Source organism: Hemicordylus capensis, chromosome 2, assembly GCF_027244095.1.
Source record: "Hemicordylus capensis ecotype Gifberg chromosome 2, rHemCap1.1.pri, whole genome shotgun sequence".
Classification (NCBI taxonomy): Eukaryota; Metazoa; Chordata; class Lepidosauria; order Squamata; family Cordylidae; genus Hemicordylus; species Hemicordylus capensis.
This window is the reverse complement of record NC_069658.1, coordinates 209,712,402-209,731,238: the sequence shown is the minus strand read 5'-3', so window position 1 is coordinate 209,731,238 and position 18,837 is coordinate 209,712,402. Positions and strand designations below refer to the sequence as shown.

Here is an 18,837-nt window from a genome sequence, read left to right as displayed (position 1 = left end):
TTGTCCGATCCTGCCCGACTCTGCTCACATTCTGATGCCTGCTAGTACAAAGGGGAAGAAATCTTTGGGCTGCTATTTACTCAGATTTCCTTTCAATACGGCAACCAGGCTGAAGGGGCTGGATGCTGGCGTTCTCTGTACACAGCAGCCAGGTGTACAAGCTGTCTCAGGAGATGCTGACAGCATCTGGAAAATACCCTGCGGCAGATTCCCTCCTGCAGGTGTGCCACCTGAACAGGTGCCTGCCATCTGACTGCCCGTCCTCCGCCGAGGCCAGTGTGAGGAGGTGACGCCGTAACTGGGCAGCGGGCCCTGGCCGCCTGCCGGAATTCTCCCCGGCTGAAAGAGGGAGATTAGATTTCTGGGCCGCCGGCCAGGCCTGGGATCGCCTTACGACCCTGCCGTTCCACCTGGAGGCCGGCGGCATCAATAATTCAGCCAGGGCCCATCTCCGGTGGTTGGGCAGGCGGGTGGCGCGATGCTGCGCAGGTCTGGCCGGCAGAGCAGGAGCGGAGACGCCCAGCAGCTGGAGGGGACACCCATGGAGAACGGTGTGGCCCAGGCCTCCTCCGAGGGGGGCAAGAACACTCCGGCCCCGAGCGGCCCGGCCCCAGTGCCCCACGCCCCCCACCGGGTGCGGCCCAGGCTTGTCTTCCACACCCAGCTGGCCCATGGCAGCCCCACCGGCAAGATCGAAGGCTTCACCAACGTCAAGGAACTGTACGCCAAAATCGCCGAGGTCTTCGACATCCCCCCGACAGAGGTGAGGAGGGCGGCGCTCCGGCTCGGGGGCCTTGAAGAGAAACCAGGCCTTTGAGCCAGGGTGGGGTCCCTGATAAGCCGGCGGGGACAAGAAGGCACTCTGCGCAGCCTCAGAGGCTCTCTTGCACTGTCCAGTTACCTGGCCAAAATATTTGCAGGGTGGAGTAGGGGTTTACCTGTTCTGCACCATGGACCATAGTGGAGCCTTCTGGGTTGTTCTGGGCTGACCAGCCAATCTCCCGGCCTAATCTTCCTCGCAGGACTGTTGTTAGAATAAAATGGGCGGGAGCCGGTTGGCATCCGTGTTTCTTGGGGGACCGATGAGCTGAAAAGGAAGATGAGGGTCATTTTTGGATGGTTTGCTTGGTGCCACGTCTTTAGGGTTGCCATATGCAATCAAATTATTATTAATAATAATAATAATAATATTAATAATATGCAAGCTCCCCCAATCTGGGTGGCCTAATTTGCATACTATGCAAATTATGTGGCAACTAATTTGCATTTATTTATTTATTTATTTATTTATTTATGTTTCTTTGACAGATTTGTGTTACTTTCCCCTCCTTCTCTGCCCTCCCATGTGATCGGAACCAGAGTAAAATCCGGGCAATCCAGGCAGTGCATTTGAAATCTGTGTAAATCTGGGTGGAATTTAGCAGCCGGGTGGAGAATCCAAAATCCGGGGGCTCCCCTAAATTCTGGGGGACATGGCAAGGCTCCACGTCTTGTGATCCAAAGCAATGTGGTGTCCTCTTAGGCGCCAGGCCTCCTTTCCGTAGAGTAGGGCTGCACAACGGTGGCTCTCTGTTGTGGGACTACAACTCCCATCATCCCCCTCTCCAGCGGCCGATAGTCTGTATCCCCAGCCTTCGTAACGCAGTTGCTGTCTCCTCCAGATCCTGTTTTGCACCCTCAACACCCACAAAGTGGACATGCTGAAGTTACTGGGAGGCCAGATCGGTTTGGAGGACTTCATTTTCGCCCACATCCGGGGCGAGACCAAAGAAGTGGAGGTGACCAAGACGGAGGACGCCCTAGGGCTGACCATCACGGATAACGGGGCCGGATATGCCTTTATCAAGGTGGGAATGCACACAGGAACATCGGAAGCGGCCTCCTACTGAGTCAGACCCTTGGTCCATCTAGCTCAGTCTTGTCTACCCAGACTGGCAGCGGCTTCTCCCAGGTTGCAGGCAGGAGTCTCTCTCAGCCCTATCTTGGAGGTGCTGCTAGGGAGGGAACTTGGAACCTTCTGCCTGTAAGCAGGCAGGTGCTCTCCCAGAGAGGTCTCATCCCTTAAGGGAAATATCTCACGGTGCTCACATGTGGTCTCCCATTCAAATGCAAACCAGGGCAGACCCTGCACAGCAAAGGGGACCATTTATGCTTGCTACCACAAGACCAGCTCTCCTCCTTTCCACAAGAGCAGGGGAAGGAGGCACAGGCGGTGATGGGTTAGGGTGTCAGCTTGTAGTACTCAAGAAACTGCCTTTCAGTATATTTGGGATGGAGAAACAGAAGCACTGCTTTACCTAAGCACACCATAAGCTTGTGGAACTCAGTGCTACAGGATGTGATGGGCTTTAGTTTAGATACAGGGAAATATCCACGGGCTGTGGGGGTGTGGCTGGCCTCCAGTCCTTTGGGATATTCTGGGTTCCCTCTCTGAATATCCAGCATTCATGAGAAAAGTTAAGTTTCTAGTCCATTTTATTTGTGATAATAAGTTTGCTGAGGGACCCAATGGTCCACAAAGAAGACTTACATTTTTTTGTTATTTGGCTGCAGATCAAGAGCAGTTTCTTGATCCTACACTCAATGTCCCTTTCCCACACATGCACATGAACTCAGAAATCATTACCATTTCAGAAATGGGAGCAAATTAAGCACTTTGGGGTTGCTTGGTTACTCCTATTCCTACAGCATTGTAGGAGAGAGGGAGAGAGATACAGCATAATCAATTTGCGGAACTCCCTGACACAAGATGCAGTGACTGCTTCTAACAGATGGACTTTTAAAAAAAGGGTTAGAATTAAGGAAAATGAGGTCTATCAAGAGTTAAATGAACCCATTAGCTCAGAAAAGAGCCTCACTCTACAGAGACAGTCTTATCTCACCCTGGAGATGTGCTTTGTACTTTCCACAGCACTGTGAGGAGAGAGAAGTGGACCCTTGTGGCATTTTTCATTTTCATATTATTTCACAACGCCGAAGCATTTAAAAACTTCATAGAGTTGATTCTTCTCTGATAACAGATGTTAAATCAGAGAAAATAATGTATAAGATTAGATCACTAACATTTTATCATTCCAGTAAAGAATAAATAAATGTCCTGTTTCTTAGGAAAGTGGTCAATTGTATCTGTTTCTCTTGCATTTTTATAAGAGGTTAATTCCATCCACCCAATACATTGCTCTCCAGATTTGAGCAAACCAGTCTATTTCTGTTGGTGGAACGGATTTCCCCCGCCCCCCAACCTGAAGCTAAAACACAGGTAATATAAACCTATTCTAGGAGAATACAGTAATTGGTACCCTGGCATTTCTGTTAACACTAAAACAACTTCTTTCAAAAAATTCCCAGTAACAGGATTTTTTTAAAAAATGTAAAAAAATATTCCTATGCCGCCCCAAGCTTGCATCTCTGGGCGGTTTACAATTAAGGCTAGGCAGTGCTAACTTTTGTTCACCCAGGCTAATTTGTTCACCCAGGCTTTTAATTAGATACTGTTTTAATTGTGTTTTGATAGTTTTAACTTTTTAATTTTAATTGTTGAAATGTTTTAATCTTTTTATTGGCTGTTTTTATTGTTTTGCAAGCCGCCCAGAGAACTTGTGTTTCAGGCAGTATAGAAATGTATTAAATAAATACATAAATACATAAATAATAAACTTTTAAAGCCAACTTCAATCCGCCCCAAAACAACCAGCAGGCCCTGAAAAATCCCATCTCTGCTAGCCAGCTTACAAACTAACCCAGCCCACACTTGCTTAACCTTCCTGCTAAAACCACCAAATGTTCCTCTCCATTCCTGACACAAACAAGTGAGGCAAGAGTCAATATTATTTATTTTATTTATTTAGCACATTTTTATACCGCCCCAACCCAAGGTCTCAGGGCGGTTCAATAGCTGGTAGCTACCAGTCCTCAATGCTGGACTATCCAGCTAGCAAGCTCAGCCAGAGTTTGCAGAGGGCCATTTTGCATCTCTAAAAAGGATGCAGGTGATGCATCCTGGAACCTGAGATTCAGCATGCCCCCAGTTTGTTGTCACATGAGCCGTGAAGGGAAAAAGGTTCCCTCCTCCGAGGTTTCCCTTCTGGGGTCCTAATGCCATCTTTCTGGTGCCACTTCACAGCGCATCAAGGAAGGCAGCATCATCAACCGGATCCCGACCGTCTGCGTCGGCGACAGCATCGAGGCCATCAACGACCAAACCATCGTCGGATGCCGCCATTACGAAGTTGCCAAGATGTTGCGGGAGATGCCCAAGGCCCAGCCGTTCACCTTGAGGCTGGTGCAGCCGAAACGGGCCTTTGGTGAGTGGGCGGCAGGGATGTGGGGTGGGACCTCCTTCATTGCCTACCCAATGGGGTGGCTATGTTCCTGGAGCAAAGGGTCAGCGTTCGCAGTGAAAGCCATTCGCCACGATCTTCCTCAACACTGTCTTGGCCAAAATGAGGAAAGGGAGAAGCTCTAGGAACTTTATAGCAGGTGGCGGCACGGGCCTGGCTTTCTGGAATCACCTGGTTTGCAGAACCAGGAGGATTCTGGGACAGGCGGCCAGCAGCTTCTTCTCCTGGCCAGTGTGCTCTGGTGGCAACAGAGTTCCAGAGTTTCCAACGGGGGTCTTTCCTAGTCCTGCTCGGAGATGCCCAAGACCAAACCTAGGGCCTTCTCCTTGCAAAGCAAGCATTCTGCCACTGAGCTGCAGTCATAGGAACATAGGAAGCTGCCTTCTGCCAAGTCAGACCATTGAACCATCTAGCTCAGTTTTGTCTACACAGACTGGCAGCGGCTTCTCTGAGACTGCGGGCAGGAGCTTTTCCCTCTGGAGATGCTGGGGAGGGAACTGGGAACCTTCTGCATGCAAGCAGGCAGATGCTCTTCCCAGAGCGGCTCCATCCCCTGAGGGGAATATCTTGCAGTGTCACACATGTAGTCTCCCATTCAAATGCAGACCAGGGCAAACCCTGCTTAGCAAAGGGGACTATTCCTGCTTGCTGCCACAAGACCAGCTCTCCTCCCATAATGCTATTCCTTCCCCTATGCTATTGTTCAGAATCAGTCCGTAGAATCATAGAATGTCAGAGTTGGAAGGGACCCTAGAGGTCTTCTAGACCTACCCTGGCTCAGTACCAGAATCTGCTGCAGCACCATGACAGATGGCCGTCCGGCCTCTGTTTGGAAACGTCTAGAGGAGAGCCCATCAGCGCACAAGGCAGACTGCTCCTGTGTGCAATAGCCTGTACTTATTAGGAATTTACAGCCTTTACTGTTAGCAACGCCTCCTGATGTCTAGGCTAAATTTGCTTCCTTGTCATTTCAACCCCTGGGTTCTAGTCCTGGTTGTTACACCCAAGAAGAGACCAGTGCTGTACATATTATGTGCACCGTTGGAAGACAGCTGTGCTGTGTGTGTGTCTCGCAGGGAGCTTAGAAGGAGGTGTGGCACATGACTCCGATTGCTACATTTATGAGTTGGACCCCTTCTGTTGTCATCTCTCCCCTCGACTCATTTAATACACCCGTCCCTTGATCTTTTGGGGTGTTGTGGTCCTTTTTTCTGAAGTGTCTGCATCCCTTTGGGTGGAGTACGGAAATCCCCCCGTAAAACCATGGATCGTGCCCTAAACACCAGCTCAAAGCATCTCCCTGCACCCGTTAAGTGCGTTGACATATTTGGAGTTGACGTATTTTTAGCTATCATGCTAATAGAGCGTCAGCTCCAAGGGCCGTAAGGCCGGGATTTCCCTCTCCTTTCCCAGAGCAATAAACTGGCTTGCTGCAACTTGGAAACTCTGAACGATGCCAGTTCCCACAAGGTTCCCCAGCAGCAACCACAAAGGGCCACTGTCCCAGTCACTCCAAGCAAGCATAATTGGGGACCTTCCTTAACCAAGTCGTTCTCCATCGATGCACCAGGGCGCAGTAGCATACCACAAGAAGATCAAATGTGTTGCATGAGAAATAGATGGATGTAAAAGCCACGACAGCCATGAAGGCACCACGGAGAGACCTGAAAGGCCAAGTGGAAGACAGAGCATCGTCCTGGAGAGAATCTATCTCTGTGGTCGCTAAGAGTCGACAACGACTTGACGGCACGTAATCCATCCATCAATCAAAAGCTCTAGGGAAGCCCAAGTACCCACCCATGCCAGAGGTGCCGGCTGCATCTCTGTGCGTTGCTGCTGTGTGTTGGTCATCGTTTCTCATTTCTCCCCTGCTAACTGGGCACCTTTTTAACATGGTGATTCTCTTTATTTTCCAGCGGGGAAGCAACTGGTCATAAGAATAAGAACAGCCCTGCTGCATCGGGCCCAAGGCCCATCTAGTCCAGCATCCTGTTTCACACGGTGGCCCACCAGATGCCCCTGAGAAGCCACAGGCAGGAGTTGAAAGGGGCATGTCCTCTCTCCTGCTGTGACTCCCCTGCAACTGGTACTTAGAGGCATCCTCTGCCTTTGAGGCTGGAGGTGGCCTTTAGCCCTCTGACTAGTAGCCGTTGATCAAACCGCTCTTAAAGCCCAACCAGGTTGTTGGCTGTCACTGCATCTTGTGGCAGAGAATTCCACAAGCTGACGATGCGTTGTGTGAAAAAGTACTTCCGTTTGCTGGTCCTAGATTTCGTGGCAATCAATTTCATGGGATGACCCCTGGTTCTAGTGTTATGGAAAAGGGAGAAGAGTTTCTCTCCATCCACTTTCTCTACACCAGGGATTCTCAAACTTGGGTCCTCAGGTGTTATTGGACTTCAACTCCCATAATCCCCAGCCTCAGTAGCCTTTGGTTGGGGATTATGGGAGTTGAAGTCCAATAACACCTGAGGACCCAAGTTTGAGAATCACTGCTCTACACCATGCATGATTTTATAGACCTCTATCATGTCTCCCTGCAGTCGTCTTTTTTCTAAACTAAAAAGCCCCAGGTGTTGTAGTCTTACCTTATAAGGAAGGTGCTCCAGGCCCCTGATCATCTTGGTTGCCCTCTTCTGCACCTTTCCCAGTTCTACAATGTCCTTTTTTAGAACAGCCCTGCTGGATCAGGCCCGAGGAGGCCCATCTAGTCTGCCCTCCTGTTTTGCACAGTGGCCCACCAGATGCCACTGGAAGCCACAGGCAGGAGTTGAAAGGGGCATGTCCTCTCTCCTGCTGTGACTCCCTGCAACTGGTACTCAGAGACATCCTGCCTTGGAGGCTGGAGGTGGCCTTCCTGTCCACTCTCAGCACAGCATCCCTCCAATGTCTGTTGCTGGTGTCTAACATACTTTGCTTTTTAGATTGTGAGCCCTTTGGGGACAGGGATCCATCTTATCTGTCTTGTTTGTTTGTATGTATGTGTAAACCGCTTTGGAAACCTCTGTTGAAAAGCGGTATATACATATTTGTTGTTGTTGTTGGTTTCTCGTCAGCCTGTGCTGGGGAACATGCGATTCTGCCCTGTTTCTGTTCTGGGTGTGATACGAGTCTTCATTTGCTCCGAATACAAAAACACAGCAGGATATCTTCTGTCAGAGGAGACTGCCTGGCGCCTCTCTGTGTGAGTCACTGTGTCTCCCCAGAACGGCATTTGGGAAGTCGCACTTTGACCTGACCAATGAATCAGGAAGACTGGAGGTCACCATCCAATGCCTCTCTTGTGTGTGTGCTCTGCCCCCACCAGATATGATCAGCCAGCGGACACGGAGCAACAAGAGCCCCAGCGAGGGGAAGGTGGCGAGCGGCAGAGAGACCCTACGGCTGCGTGCCAAGGGCAGCGCCACTGTGGAGGAGGCGGTGAGTCAGGAGGGGGAAGGGGAGCAGGCCGTATTTGTCAGGCTCCCATTTCTCAATCGGGCAGAAATTTCTGTGGCAAAATAGGAAACAGATGTCCACAGGAATGGCGTGAAGCAATCGGACATGCATGTTTGAAGTGGAATTCAAGAAGGTTCACGTAGGCCTCCTAGCCAATCAGGGAAGGCTCACTTAGGCCTCCTAGCCAATCAGGGAAGGCTCGCGTAGGCTGCCTGGCCAATCAGGGAAGGCTCGCGTAGGCCTCCTGGCCAATCAGGGAAGGCTCGCGTAGGCCTCCTGGCCAATCAGGGAAAGCTTGCGTAGGCCTCCTGGCCAATCAGGGAAGGCTCACGTAGGCCTCCTAGCCAATCAGAGAAGACTCACATAGGCCTCCTAGCCAATCAGGGAAGGTGCCTATAGATCTCCTAGCCAATCAGGGAAGGCTCGCTTAGGCCACCTGGCCAATCAGGGAAGGCTCGCATAGGCCACCTGGCCAATCAGGGAAGGCTCGCGTAGGCCTCCTGGCCAATCAGGGAAGGCTCGCGTAGGCCTCCTGGCCAATCAGGGAAGGCTTGCGTAGGCCACCTGGCCAATCAGGGAAGGCTCGCGTAGGCCTCCTGGCCAATCAGGGAAGGCTCGCGTAGGCCTCCTGGCCAATCAGGGAAGGCTCGCGTAGGCCTTCTAGCCAATCAGAGAAGACTCACATAGGCCTCCTAGCCAATCAGGGAAGGTGCCTATAGATCTCCTAGCCAATTAGGGACTGGGAGAGCCCTGAGGAATCATGGGAGAGATGGGGAAGGTTGTATGGCTTCCCAGACCTTGAAATTTCTGCCTGCAGCCCAGAAGGGTCTGGACCGCTCTAAGGGTTGCCATGTCACCCGGAATTTCGGGTGGCCTCCGAATTTTGGCTCCTCCACCCAGCTGCTGAATTCACCCATATTTTACCCTGATTTCAAATGTGCCGTCCAGTTTGCCTGGATTTTACTGGCGGAGCGAAAGCAGGCTGAGAAAGCTCTGCCCAGCTGCTTCTGTACACTGTGTGGCTTTCTGTATAGTAATCCCCTAAGGAATGTTGACTTGTTTTTTATCAGCAGGGGATCTGACAAAGATCCCCTGATAAAGAGCCAGCGTGGTGTAGTGGTTAGAGTGCTGGACTAGGACCGGGGAGACCCGAGTTCAAATCCCCATTCAGCCATGAGACTTGCTGGGTGACTCTGGGCTAGTTACTTCTCTCTCAGCCTAGCCTACTTCACGGGGTTGTTGTGAAAGAGAAACTTAAGTATGTAGTACTCTGGGCTCCTTGGAGGAAGAGCGGGATATAAATGTAATCATCATCATCATCATAATCTCTTATCAGGCAGTTGAGAAGATAGCTTGCTTTTTGTGTAAATCACTGCCTGCCTATTAGGTTGTGTATTGTCATGTTTAAAGGCTATGCATGCCTACTTAGAAGCAAGCATTGTTGATTTCAATCAGATTTCTCTGAAATAAGTGTGTACAGAAGTGCAGCCTTAATTAAAAACCTGTGCTTTTGCGGTGGGGTTGTTTTTTGTTCTATTGCTGCTGGTAATATGTTAAGGAGAATAGTCAGGCAAAGATATTTCCCCCAACTATTGTTGGTAGATATCCAGAGTAAATACAAATCATTTTTGGAAGGGTGGTATATAAATCGAATAAATAAATAAATACATACACTGGAGAATGCACCTGTTAATTTGTATAATATGCAAATGATTTGCAAGCCAATTTAAATAATATGCAAATTAGGGCACCTGGATTTGAAGAGCCAGAATATGGCAACCCTACTCTAGGTCCAGCAAGGGGCTGGCGGAGAGGGTCCCCAGGCAACCTGCATTCTGCAAGATAATCAGTTCTGGGTGTCCGATACACAATAACGTCCAGATTGCAGGAGATACTGCATATTATTTTCTGCCCTGGCTGGAAAAAGCCCCCTGAGGACTGCCCTGAGCTTGCTCCATATTGATCCTGTCCTTTCTCCAAAAGGCTCAGGGTGGCCCATGTGTTGCTCTTCCACCCCCAACGTTAGCATCACAACAAACCTGCGAGGGAGGTTTCGCCAAGAGAGGATCTTTTTGCTGGCAGCCAGAATTCTGGAAAACTACTTCCCAGAGAGGTTAGGCAGGTTCCCTGCTTCTCTGTCCTCCTTCCGAAGGAGTTTCGTTTTGCAGCTTAAAGCTGTTCCCTATTTGAACCGGTTTAAACCTTTGCTGATTTAAATGCTACTCTTTCCGCGTTCTTCATTGTGTTTTTTTCACAATGGATTATTCAGCCCATTTTGTGAACCGCTTGGTGTGTTTTTTCTTCTTCTTTTTCCTTGCCCTCCAAGCTCTCCTTCTTCTATCCTTTGACCTGGTTTGTAATATTCTTTAGATGCTGCTGTTATAAATGTAGCAAACCCAGTCAAAGGATAGAACAAACCAAGCTTGGTGGTGGGCGAGGGGGGATTCGAACCCACGTCTCCTCAAGTGTGATGCTTTTTTATCCACTCCGCCATGCTGTTCTGCCTTGAACTGTTAGGCCCCTCTGAGAGGCCAGAAGCAAGAGCTGCCCGCCCTATAGAGCAGGGCTGCACAAACTGGGCCCACCAGCTGGTGCTGGACTACAACTCCCATCACCCCCAGCCACAGCGGTGAGTAGTCGGGGATGATGGGAGTTGTAGTCCAGCATCTCCAGGAGGGCCAAAGTTGTGCAGCCCCGGTACTGGGATACCCCTGTTAAGTCACGGTGTTGCAGTTATATAGGAACATAGGAAACTGCCATATACTGAGTCAGACCCTTGGTCTATCTAGCTCAGTATTGTCTTCACAGACTGGCAGCGGCTTCTCCAAGCTTGCAGGCAGGAATCTCTCTCAGCCCGATCTTGGAGACGCTGCCAGGGAGGGAACTTGGAACCTTCTGCTCTTCCCAGAGCGGCTCCATCCCCTAAGAAGGGGAATCTCTTTCAGTGCTTACACTTCTAGTCTCCCTTTCATATGCAACCAGGGCGGACCCTGCTTAGCTATGGGGACAAGTCATGCTTGCTACCACAAGACCAGCTATCCTCTCCATCTGATACTTCTCTCTCCCCTCTAACAGCCTAGTGAGTTTGAGGAAGAAGCCGCCCGAAAAGTGGATGACCTACTGGAAAGTTACATGGGCATTCGCGATGTGGAGCTGGGTGAGTAGAGATCAAGGTACTCCTTTGCTTTAAAAAGCTGAGCGGCAGGCAGAAATCCAACAGGCCAAGAGCCATTGCCAGCAGCCACAAGGGCTATATAGACCCTCCATGTTCAGAGACAGTCTACCTTTAAATGCCCATTTTTCTGGAAGGCAGACAAGCGGAGAAGGCATCGGGTTGGCCACTGTGGGAAACAGGAGGATGGACTAGATGCAACGTTGGTCTCACCCAGGAGATCAGGGGTGGGAGCAGCCCTCTCCCATGGTTGCTTCCCACCAGCCGGTATTCAGTGGTATACTGCCACTGATCCTGGAGGTTCCATGAAGCCATTATGACTTATCTTTGACAGATGTCTCCTCCTCCTTGGATGTGACAAATGATTCCCTTTTAAAAGTGTGGCACCGAGTTCTTTTTAAGCTAGTGGCCAATAATTGCTGTGGGGCAGTGGGACAGCCTGCCTCATGAAGTGGTGGTGGGCTCCCTTTCACTGAAGGTCTTCAAACAGAGGCCGGTCAGTGACCTGCCAGGGATCCTGTGGCAGATTCCTGCCCTGAGCAAGGGGTTGGTCTGGAAGACCTCCAAGGGTCCTTCCAGCCCTAACATTCTGTTATTCTAGTGATCATGGCTGCATCTTGTGGCAGGGAGTTCTGCCTGCTGGTTAGGCATTTTGTGTGAAAGAGGACTTAAGAACATAGGAAGCTGCCATATACTGAGTCAGACCCTTGGTCTATCTAGCTCAGTATTGTCTTCACAGACTGGCAGCAGTTCCTCCAAGGTTGCAGGCAGGAAACCTTCTCAACCCGATCTTGGAGATGCTATCAGGGAGGGAACTTGGAACCTCCTGTATGCAGGTGCTCTTCACAGAGTGGCCCCATCATCTGACAGTGCTGCTCAGAGAGTCTCCCATCCAAATGTGAACCAGGGTGGACCCTGCTTAGCAAGGGGGCATTCATGCTTGCTACCACCAGACCAGCTCTCCTCCTCCGCTTGAGCCCAGGGTCATGACACTCTGATCCTGGGCTTGCCCTTTCCTGGTTTGGTGCAACCCTGCTCTGCTTTCACACCAACGAGCGCCCTTCATTTGGGAAGGCTGGGATTTGTGGGGGTGGGAGGTGGGGGTCCCCACAGCGATATCCTACCAAACACTCACAGCAGCCGCTCCTTCCACAGCGTCGACCATGGTGGAGATGTCCAAGGAACGCCACGACCCCGAAGACTTTGCCCGTGGCCTGGACTCGCTCTTGGGGGAATTTGCCTTTCCGGAAGAGTTTGTCGCTGAGGTCTGGACAGCGATCTACGAATCCAGAGGCGACTCCAAGTAGCAGGCGGAGGGTCAGCTGCTGCTACCTCCCTCCCCAGCAAAGAATCCCCTCTGTCTCCCACCCCACCCCGGTCAATATTTTCTTGGCCAGCTCTTTCTATCCGGAGTGGTTATTTTTATTTATTTATTTTTTTAATTGCTTAAGGGTGAGTTTCAAACACAAACATTTTAGAAGATTTCGCCTGATCCCAAATCTGGCAGGAGAGCTGTTCGGCACTAAAGCCTGTGCTGCCCCTTTGAACCTTCTCCGTGGGTCCCAGGATTGTAGGGATTCCTCGCCACAGCCTTTCTTTACGGTTTCGGAATTTTGCTCTTGTCCTGATTTCTGGGTTAATTAGAACAGGGCTGCACAACTTTGGACTGCTTGCTGAAGTTGGACTACAACTCCCATCATCCATATTGGACACTTATGATGGGGGCGATGGGAGTTATAGTCCCACAAGAGCTGGAGTTCCAAAGTTGTGCAGCTCTGAACTAGAAGAAAGGATAGAATTAATTGCAGAATAGAAATAGAATGCATCTTTCCCTCTTCCACGCTCCCCATGTGCATTGCTAAAACATTACAAAAAAGTGATCTTGATTATGATTGTAGGTATGATTATTTTGGTGCAGTGTGTTTCTGATGCACACAGGTGCTCCTTCACTCTAGTTTAACTAGGATAATCTTTTTAAATTACTCCTGCAACAAGACCAAATTCAATACACCACAACTTTTCAATAGTTTGCAGCTTCCAATCCTTTCCAAATTTCCAAGGCCTATATCTTTTTATGGTCGGTATAAATTAAACTGAGCCATTTCAAAGGCTCAAATTGACCATACACTGCAAAAAAGGTGATTGTTCACAAATCTAGTAGCATCAAGGTGAATTTTGTACAGTGTTTCTCCAGTGGGAACATGGATTGCCGGGTATGGGGAAAATCCTGAGGGATGTAAGAAAGATGGTTTCTCCTGGAGAAAAGCCCTGAAATCCTCTTTTGAATTTCACAACTGGCTGTCCAACCATGTAAAAGGATAGAATTGGACATGGATACCTCTCCTGGATGGCCTGGAGTGTGCTTTAGCCCAGTGTGGGGTCTGCAGAATCCTTGTGGGCAGGTTTCTGAGATGTCAGAGTTGTAGAACCATTGGGGAACAGTGACCATAGTGTGATCCAGTTCAGCTTATGTGTGAGTGGAGAATTGTCAATGAAGTCCAACACAGATGTGCTGGACTTCGGAAGAGGAACCTTCTCAAAAATGTGGGGACTGGGGAAAAGGAAGCTGAAAGGGAAAGTCAGGAGGGTCAGATCACTCCAGAAAGAACTTATTCCAAAGCACAATACTAGAAGCTCAGTTGGAATATATACCAAGAAGGATGAAAGGTACCACCAAGTTCAAGAGGACACCAGCATGGCTAACAAGTAGAGTCAGGGAAGCTATAAAAGGGAAGAAGACTTCCTTCAGAAAATAGGGAGTCCTGCCCAAATGAAGAGGACAGGAAGGAACATAAACTCTGGCAAAAGAAATGCAAGGAGATAATAAGGGGTGCAAAAAGAGAGTTTGGGGAGTTTAATTCAGAAGCTGAATAAGTTATTTCTTCACTGCAGAGGATACTGACCATATACCCTCTCCAGAACTGAGCTTCTCAGGCATGGAGGCTGAAGGACTAGCCCAAGTTGAGGTGACAAGAGAGGATGTTCTAAACTGTCTTGAAAACTAAAAATTAACAAATTGCCAGAGCCAGATGGCATCCACCTAAGAGTTCTGAAAGAACACAAATGTGAAATTGCTGATCTCCTAGCAAAAATATGTAACTTGTCCCAAGGAACAGGCTCTGTACCAGAGGACTGGAATTAGCTTAAGTTCTGTGCTGGGTAGATTGATGGAAAGCATACTTAGGGACAAAATGGTTAAACATAGAAGAACAGGCCTCGCTGAAGGAGAACCAGCGTGGCTTCTGCCGTGGGCAAGTCTTGACTCACTAACCTTTTGGAGTTCTTCGAGAGTGTCAATAGACATGTGAATAAAGGTGATCTCGTTGATATAGTATACTTGGACTTGCAAAAAGCTTTCGACAAAGTTCCCCACCAGAGGCTCTTGAGTAAACTTAGAAGTCATGGGATAAGGGGACAGGTTCATGTGTGGATTGGAGTTTGGCACTGGTTTAAGGACAGGAAACAGAGGGTAGGAATAAATGGACATTTCTCTAAATGGGGGAAAGAAAGAAGTGGGGTCCCCCAGGGATATGTACTGGGACTAGTGCTCTTAAACTTTTTCATAAATGCTCTAGAAGTTGGGGTAAGCAGTGAGGTGGAAATAATTTGCAGATGACACGAAACTATTTAGGGTAGTGAAATACAAAACAGATTGTGTAGAGCTCCAAAAAGATCTCTCCAAATTGGGTGAGTGGGGGACACTATGGCAAATGCGGTTCACTGATGGCAAGTGTAAAATTATGCCTATTGGGGTCCAAAAGCCCCAAATTCACATATACGCTGATGGGGTCTGAGGTGTCAGTGACTCACCCCAGGATCAAGAGATCATGGGGTCATGGTGGACAGCTCATTGAAAGTGTTGACTTAGTGCCTGGCAGTTGTAAAAAAAGACCAGTTCCATGCCAGGAATAATTAGGAAGGGGACTGAAAATAAAAAATGCTAATATTATAATGCCCTTATACAAATCTGTGGTGCGGACACATTTGGAGTATTGCATACAGTTCTGGTCACTGTATCTTAAGAAGGATATTGTAGAACTGGAAACGGTGCAGAAGAGGGCAACCCAGATGATCAGGGGCCTGGAACACCTTCCTTATGGGGCAGGGCTACAGCATCTGGGGCTCTTCGGTCTGGAAAAGAGGTGACTACGGGGAGACATGATAAAGGTGTATAAAATTATGCATGGAGTAGAACGAGAGGACAGCAAGAAATGTTTCTCCCTCTCACACCACACTAGAACCAAGGGTCATCCCATGCAACTGAAGGCTGGGAAATGTAGGACCAGAAGGAGGAGGTACTTTTTCACACAGCACGTAAATTAATCTGTGGAACTACTACTACTACTACTACAACCAGTATTTACATACCGCTTTTCAACAAAAGTTCCCAAAGTAGTTTACCTAGAGGAATAAAATAAAAAAGATGGCTCCCTGTCCCCAAAGGACTCACAATCTAAAAATCTGTTAACTCTCTGCCACGGGATGTAGTGACGGCCACTAGTTTGGATGGCTTTAAAAGGGGCTTAGACAAATTCATGGAGGACAGGTCTATCAAGGGCTACTAGTCCGGTGGCTACAGGCCATCTCCAGCCTCAGAGGCAAGATGGCTCTCAATACCAGTTGCAGGGGAGCAAGAGCAAGAGAAAATGCCAGCCAGCACCTCGACCCTGTGGGCTTCTCAGAGGCATCTCTCACTCTGCCACAGAAACACTCTCTATTCCATTATTGTTTCTCTGGCTGCAGCCCAGCTGACCCTGGACAATTCTTAAAGCGAGTCTGGACTCGTGACAAAACGTTGCAGCAGATCCCTGGTGTGGATAGAAACGAGGAATGTTCTGAGTTTATTGTGTGGCCGTGACTCTGTCTGTGTGTGCAGATTAATAGATTCAGTGAGCAACTTCCCACACTGTCCCTGTGGAGACTTCAGACCCGTACAGTTGGTTTTTATGTTATTTGGGAGGCTGGATTAACCCTCCCACATGCCAAGAGCTTAAATGTGTCAGACCCTTCCCTCTCAGGAAACAGGCTGTGAAATGGCTGGTGAGGAAACAAGAGTTTCAGACATCCTTCACCCGCAGAAGCAGAAGGGTTTGTGTCTGTCTTGAGGGAGCATTCTTCAAGCTGAGAAAGGTCCTGCTCTCCTGCTTCAAGCTCCCCCATCACCAATTTTCTTACCGAGTTCCATTAGGTCTACCCATCCGGTTGTCTGTTACGTGCCCTCGGAACCCACAAACATTCCATTCCATTGAGTTACTTGGGGGGGTGTTTTTGAGAGGCCTTTCGACCCCCCCCCTTTCAGATTTTTGTGAAAACGACTATTTGCGGGTTACCCCGAGTCTGTTCTGGGACCTCCCCCTCGCCTGTAGGTACTCGAGTTATGCACCCATAAGGATCATTACAGTCACAAATAAAAAAAATGGGTAACACGTAAAAACAAAGGTACCACAAATAAAAAGACTGTGTGAAAGGAAGAAAAATACAGTGGAAAACTATTAAAAACATATTAGAACATATTGAACTTGCTCAAAATAAATTTATAAATTCTAAGTCAACAGAGAAAAATATAAAATATCAATACACACCCATAAATATGGGAACCATAAATACAAATTAAATAACTATAAACAAAGATATGAAAGTCTCAACAATAATACAAAAACTATATTAAAGCTATACAAAAACATAGACATAGATGAGGAATGAGTATTCCAGTATCCAGGGCATGAAAGTCCATAATATGGTGGAAAAGTCCCTCCGTTGTTGGAAGAGAACTGAATACAGTGAAGCCCGTCACAAATATGCCATGAATAGATAAACTCTTGGAAAAACAGTAATGTACAAGGAGAAGCTAGACTTTTTGCATGGACCCAGGGGAATAAATTCCTAAAATAATTCATTCAATTAAATCAGAGTGATAGTCTTGTGGACATGCTTGTGGGTCTCCCATATGTAGACGAAGAATATCCTTGTACATTACTGTTTTCATGCCCTGGATACTGGAATACTCATTCCTCATCTATGTCTATGTTTTTGTATAGCTTTAATATAGTTTTTGTATTATTGTTGAGACTTTCATATCTTTGTTTATAGTTATTTATTTTGTATTTATAGTTCCCATATTTATAGGTGTGTATTGATATTTTATATTTTTCTCTGTTGACTTAGAATTTATAAATTTATTTTGAGCAAGTTCGATATGTTCTAATATAATTGATTAGTTTTCCACTGTATTTTTCTTCTTTTCATAAGGATCATAACATTTTCATCTCTTTTGAAAATAGATATAAGATTAATTTCAGAGTTATTATTATTATTACATTTATATCCCGCTCTTCCTCCAAGGAGCCCAGAGTACTACATACTTGAGTTTCTCTTTCACAACAACCCTGTGAGGTAGGTTAGGCTGAGAGAGAAGTGACTGGCCCAGAGTCACCCAGCAAGTCTCATGGCTGAATGGGGATTTGAACTCGGGTCTCCCCGGTTCTAGTCCAGCACTCTAACCACTACACCACGCTGGCATGCCCCATTTGCCACTCCATTCAGTATGTGTCTAATGCACATGGACACAGCACTGTGAAAATTTAATCTTGACATGAGGATCCCTGTCACCGTCTCCAGGTGTTTTCTGCACAGTTTCCTGTGATGCACACACGCACACTCCTGTGCACGAGTCAAAACACTGCACATAACTCATCTTGGTACAATTGTACACCGAAGTGTTTCTTGGCCTTTGTCTGGTAGTGTGTGATCAGTGTGTGCACCAGCAAACTGGTAATGCGGAGGAGAAAAGAAACAGAGGGACAGAAAGGTGTGGGAAATCCACAGAAAGGTGTGGGAAATTCACATGGGAGGCCCTCTATGGAATTCAGAAATAAAGGAGGCAATGAAGCAGGATGGCCTTTTTTTGTTTGATAATTTGGAATTCCAAAATCCAGGGGGAAATGTGGAGGGAGGAGGATTTCAGAGGTCTCCCTCTCCGAGACATCACAGGTCTGGGACCCTTCTGTGCAGATTGGGTGCAGCACCCTTCCAGCCAAAGGAGACAGCTTTTGCACAGACAAAACACCATCACCTTTATTAACGCAACAATCATGCATGCAGTTGACATGCTCCATGCGCTACCCTGACCACTGGACTGTCATATTCCCCACAGGACTAGAAATCCCTGTTCCTGTTGGCCAAGCTGCTCTGCTCGTTGGGACTGGTTGAGGCATCCATCTTTTCCTCTGTCCCCAGACTGATAAAGCGCAAGCACACCGAGCATCCATACTGGGCCAAAGGGCCTGTGGGCATGACAAGGAACGCCTACCCCAGCTCTGCCAAAGGAGAGATTATGGGTGAAGCCGGATACACTTGGGGGCCTTCTGGGTCCGAAGATCAAGTCCGGGGTGTGGCGGGGGGACAGAATACAGGCAGGTGAGAGTATACACCGAGCAGCTTCTCCCTGTGGTGACAGCCAGGTTGCAGCAGTGAGTGGTATATGGGAGCAAAGCCACTTCCCGTTTCTGTAATGGGTGGCTTCTGCCTTGCTGGGGAGGGGCCGTAGAATCTGAAGGACCATTCTTATGGGAGCACAGACTCCTGGGTAAATTTCCGCCGCAGGGATGGGTTGAGCGTGGGGTACAGAGAGATGATAGAGGGCCGAGGTTTGAAGCTGGGGTAGATGCGTCTCAGCACCGCCCGGCGGAACAGGATGTAGACCCAGGGGTCGAGGATCTGGTTCCAGGTGGCCACACGCAGGTAGATCAGCAGCATCTTCTCGGTCTCACGGGGAATCTGGTTGGGGGCGAAACCGACAGGAGGCGTCTTCAGTGCCGTTTGGGCAATGAATATCTGCAGCAGAGGAGGAAACAAGAGAGCAGGCGTTAGTGGTGTGCACGGAACCAC

At 48.4% G+C, this 18,837-nt stretch overlaps 2 protein-coding genes across 3 annotated transcripts in view; one reads left to right on the top strand and one right to left on the bottom strand.

Annotated features, from left to right (window-relative positions):
* Nucleotides 1-443: 443 nt before the first annotated feature.
* GIPC3 (GIPC PDZ domain containing family member 3) lies at nt 444-12,842 on the top strand. The gene is made up of 6 exons (XM_053291108.1): nt 444-763; nt 1,662-1,847; nt 4,124-4,304; nt 7,648-7,760; nt 10,854-10,935; nt 12,106-12,842. Exons 1-6 carry the CDS (start codon nt 479-481, stop codon nt 12,255-12,257), a joined length of 999 nt encoding a protein of 332 aa, XP_053147083.1. The 5' UTR covers nt 444-478; the 3' UTR covers nt 12,258-12,842.
* A 5,544-nt stretch (nt 12,843-18,386) lies between these two features.
* Nucleotides 18,387-18,837, bottom strand: part of TBXA2R (thromboxane A2 receptor) — a 35,572-nt gene continuing 35,121 nt past the window's right edge. For both annotated transcript variants that reach the window (XM_053289209.1, XM_053289210.1), the window contains one exon: nt 18,387-18,783. In XM_053289209.1, coding sequence (XP_053145184.1) covers nt 18,514-18,783 — 270 coding nt within the window. In that variant the 3' untranslated portion in view covers nt 18,387-18,513. The remainder of the gene's footprint in view (nt 18,784-18,837) is intronic.